General features: G+C 43.5%; 1 protein-coding gene across 2 annotated transcripts in view; it reads left to right on the forward strand.

Annotated features, from left to right (window-relative positions):
- Window positions 1–3674, forward strand: part of strip1 (striatin interacting protein 1) — a 29722-nt gene extending 26048 nt beyond the window's left edge. Inside the window, exons 19-21 of one of the 2 annotated variants that reach the window (XM_053484425.1) lie at window positions 2374–2478; window positions 2679–2883; window positions 3269–3674. In XM_053484425.1, the coding sequence (XP_053340400.1) occupies window positions 2374–2478; window positions 2679–2883; window positions 3269–3519 (561 nt within the window). In that variant the 3' untranslated portion in view covers window positions 3520–3674. The remainder of the gene's footprint in view (window positions 1–2373; window positions 2479–2678; window positions 2884–3268) is intronic. The other variant, XM_053484424.1, reaches the window with a different exon arrangement.
- Window positions 3675–4610: the final 936 nt, after the last annotated feature.

The raw sequence follows: 4610 nt of genomic DNA on the forward strand, positions 1-4610 counted from the left end.
ACACACACACACATACTACATACACACACACACATACTACATACACACACACACATACTACGTACACATACTACGTACACACACATACTACGTACACACACATACACACGTGTACACGTACACATACACACACACATACACACACACATACTACATACACACACACACATACTACACACACACACATACTACATACACACACACACATACTACATACACACACATACAACATACACACACATACAACATACACACACACACACATACAACATACACACACACACATACAACATACACACACACACATACAACATACACACACACACATACTACATACACATACTACATACTACATACACACACACTACACACACACATACTACATACACACACATACTACATACACACACATACTACATACACACACATACTACACACACACATACTACATACACACACATACTACACACACACATACTACACACACACACATACTACACACACATACTACATACACACACACACATACTACATACACACACACACATACTACATACACACACACACACACACATACACACACACACATACTACATACACACACACATACCACATACACACACACATACTACATACACACACACATACTACATACACACACACACATACTACATACACACACACATACTACATACACACACACATACTACATACACACACACACATACTACATACACACACACACTACATACACACACACATACTACATACACACACACACATACTACATACACACACACACATACTACGTACACACACACATACTACGTACACACACACATACTACGTACACACACACATACACACGTACACATACACACACACATACTACATACATTCACACACATACTACATACACACACATACTACATACATACACACACATACTACATACACACACACACATACTACATACACACACACACATACTACATACACACACATACTACATACACACACACACACACATACAACACACACACACATACAACACACACACACATACTACATACACACACACACATACTACATACACACACACACATACTACATACACACACACACATACTACATACACACACACATACTACATACACACACATACTACACACACACATACTACATACACACACATACTACATACACACACATACTACATACACACACATACTACATACACACACATACTACATACACACACATACTACACACACACACATACTACACACACACACACACACACATACTACACATACTACACACACACATACTACATACACACACACATACTACACACACACACACACACACACATACTACACATACTACACACACACATACTACACACACACACATACTACACACACACACATACTACACACACACACACACACACACACACATACTACATATACACACACACATACACACACACACATACTACATACACACACACATACTACGTACACACACACATACACACGTACACACACACATACTACATACACACACACATACTACATACACACACACACACACGTACACACACACGTACACACACACATACTACATACACACACACATACTACGTACACACACACATACTACATACACACACACTACATACACACACACATACTACATACACACACACACATACTACATACACACATACTACACACACACACATACTACACACACACACATACTACACACACACACATACTACACACACACACACACACACATACTACACACACACACACACACACACACACACATACTACATATACACACACACATACACACACACACATACTACATATACACACACACATACACACACACACATACTACATACACACACACATACTACGTACACACACACACGTACACACACACATACTACATACACACACACACACACACGTACACACACACATACTACATACACACACACATACTACATACACACACACATACTACGTACACACACACATACTACATACACACACACATACTACATACACACATACTACATACACACACACACATACTACATACACACACACACATACTACATACACACACACACATACTACACACACACACATACTACACACACACACATACTACACACACACACATACTACACACACACACATACTACACATACCACATACACACACACACATACTACACACACACATACTACACACACACACATACTACACACACACACAGAAAGTATGCTATACATGTATGAATTATTTGTGTGTGTGTGTGTGCGTGTGTGTGTGCGTGTTTTTACAGGAAGCTGGAGATAATAATCAGTTCTGTTGGAGAAATTTGTTCTCTTGCATTAACCTGCTTAGAATCCTCAACAAACTCACCAAGTGGAAGCACTCCAGGACTATGGTACACACACACACACACACACACTTACACACACACACAATGAGAGTGCCCGAGAGAGAGTGTGTGTATCTCAGGGTCTAGAGGAGGATCAGAGACACCCAGTACAGTTCATCACTGTGGAGTTTTTACTGGATTATTATATGAAGGGTTGAAACCAATGTTGTGTGTGTGTGTGTGCGTGTGTGTGTGCGCGCACACAGATGTTAGTGGTGTTCAAGTCAGCTCCGATCCTGAAGAGGGCGCTGAAGGTGAAGCAGGCCATGCTGCAGTTGTACGTGTTGAAGCTGCTGAAGGTCCAGACGAAGTATCTCGGCCGTCAGTGGAGGAAGAGCAACATGAAGACCATGTCCGCTATCTACCAGAAGGTCCGACATCGCCTCAACGACGACTGGGCGTACGGCAACGGTGAGCCGCTCGTCTCACACACACACACACACACACACACTCGCACGTATTGGCATCCATTATTAAAACTAGGAAAAATAACTTTATCAGTGAATTATTTTGTGCTTGTAAACACCGGATGGCGTGAAGTGTTTTTAAATTTCAGTAAAAACTTGTGTTTGAGGAGGAGGAGACTGTGTGTACATCACTAATTTGTTTAATATTTCATAAATAAAGTTGATGTGAAGAGACTGGATGAGTAAACAGTATTAATGATGGGAGGGTGTGTGTGTGTGTGTGTGTGTATCAGCAGGAACAGTCCACAGCACTCACTGTTGTGAGACTGAACACACCTATAGCCTGACTCTGTGTTTGTGTGTCTGTGTGTGTGTGTCTGTGTGTGTAGCAGATCTGGACGCACGGCCGTGGGACTTCCAGGCGGAGGAGTGCTCCCTGCGTGCGAGTATTGAACGGTTTAATGCGCGGCGGTACGACGTGGCTCAGCGGAACCCGGACCTGGTGCCGGTGGACAACTGTCTCCAGAGTGTCCTGGGTCAGAACGTCCCTCTGCCTGATGACTTTCACACCAACTACGACCTGTGGCTGGAACGTGAGGTGTTCGCTAAGCCCATCTGTTGGGAGGAGCTTCTCCACTGAGGGTGGGGTCATCACCACAGTGGGTGGGGCTTCTGCTGTGATTGGCAGGTGGTGGTTCTGCATCACTCACATCTTTTACTACACATTCAGGACACTGAGTCACTACTCCTGTTTACTCTGTGGGACCTGTGTGTGTGTGTGTGAGAGAGAGAGAGAGTGTGTGTGTGTGTGAGAGAGAGAGCGTGTGTGAGAGAGAGAGCGTGTGTGAGAGAGAGAGCGTGTGTGAGAGAGAGAGCGTGTGTGAGAGAGAGAGCGTGTGTGAGAGAGAGAGCGTGTGTGAGAGAGAGAGCGTGTGTGTGAGAGAGAGCGTGTGTGTGAGAGAGAGCGTGTGTGTGAGAGAGAGCGTGTGTGTGAGAGAGAGTGTGTGTGTGTGTGAGAGAGCGTGTGTGTGTGTGTGAGAGAGCGTGTGTGTGTGTGTGAGAGAGCGTGTGTGTGTGTGTGAGAGAGCGTGTGTGTGTGTGTGAGAGAGCGTGTGTGTGTGTGTGAGAGAGCGTGTGTGTGTGTGTGAGAGAGCGTGTGTGTGTGTGTGAGAGAGCGTGTGTGTGTGTGTGAGAGAGCGTGTGTGTGTGTGTGAGAGAGTGTGTGTGTGTGTGTGAGAGAGCGTGTGTGTGTGTGTGAGAGAGAGTGTGTGTGTGTGTGTGAGAGAGTGTGTGTGTGTGTGTGAAAGAGAGAGTGTGTGTGTGTGTGTGTGTGTATGTATGTTGGTGTAAGTGTGTGTGTGTGTGCGCGCAGCTTCTGTCAGAACCTTTTATTGCTTTTTCAGCTGCTGTTTCATAATATAGAAAATAAATTGATATTAAAGCAGAAGGTTTCTTTCTTTTCCGCTGTGTGTGTGTGTGTGTGTGTGTGTGTGTGTGATGTACAGAGATCCGGTTTGGTCCAGTTACATAATGTGTGTGATCCAAACTGTAAGATAAAACATTCCGAATCCTTTTGAGTTCTGTATGGTGTGTGTGTGTGTGTGTGTGTGTGTGTGTGTATAAACTCCAGGTCAGAGATGTGATTAAGTGTTTCCAGTTGAAGACATCGTATTAATCAAAAAGGTTTCAATAAAAGAAATAGTAAAATTAAATAAAACAATGAATTTGGAC

Source organism: Clarias gariepinus, chromosome 23 (genome assembly GCF_024256425.1).
Source record: "Clarias gariepinus isolate MV-2021 ecotype Netherlands chromosome 23, CGAR_prim_01v2, whole genome shotgun sequence".
NCBI lineage: Eukaryota > Metazoa > Chordata > Actinopteri > Siluriformes > Clariidae > Clarias > Clarias gariepinus.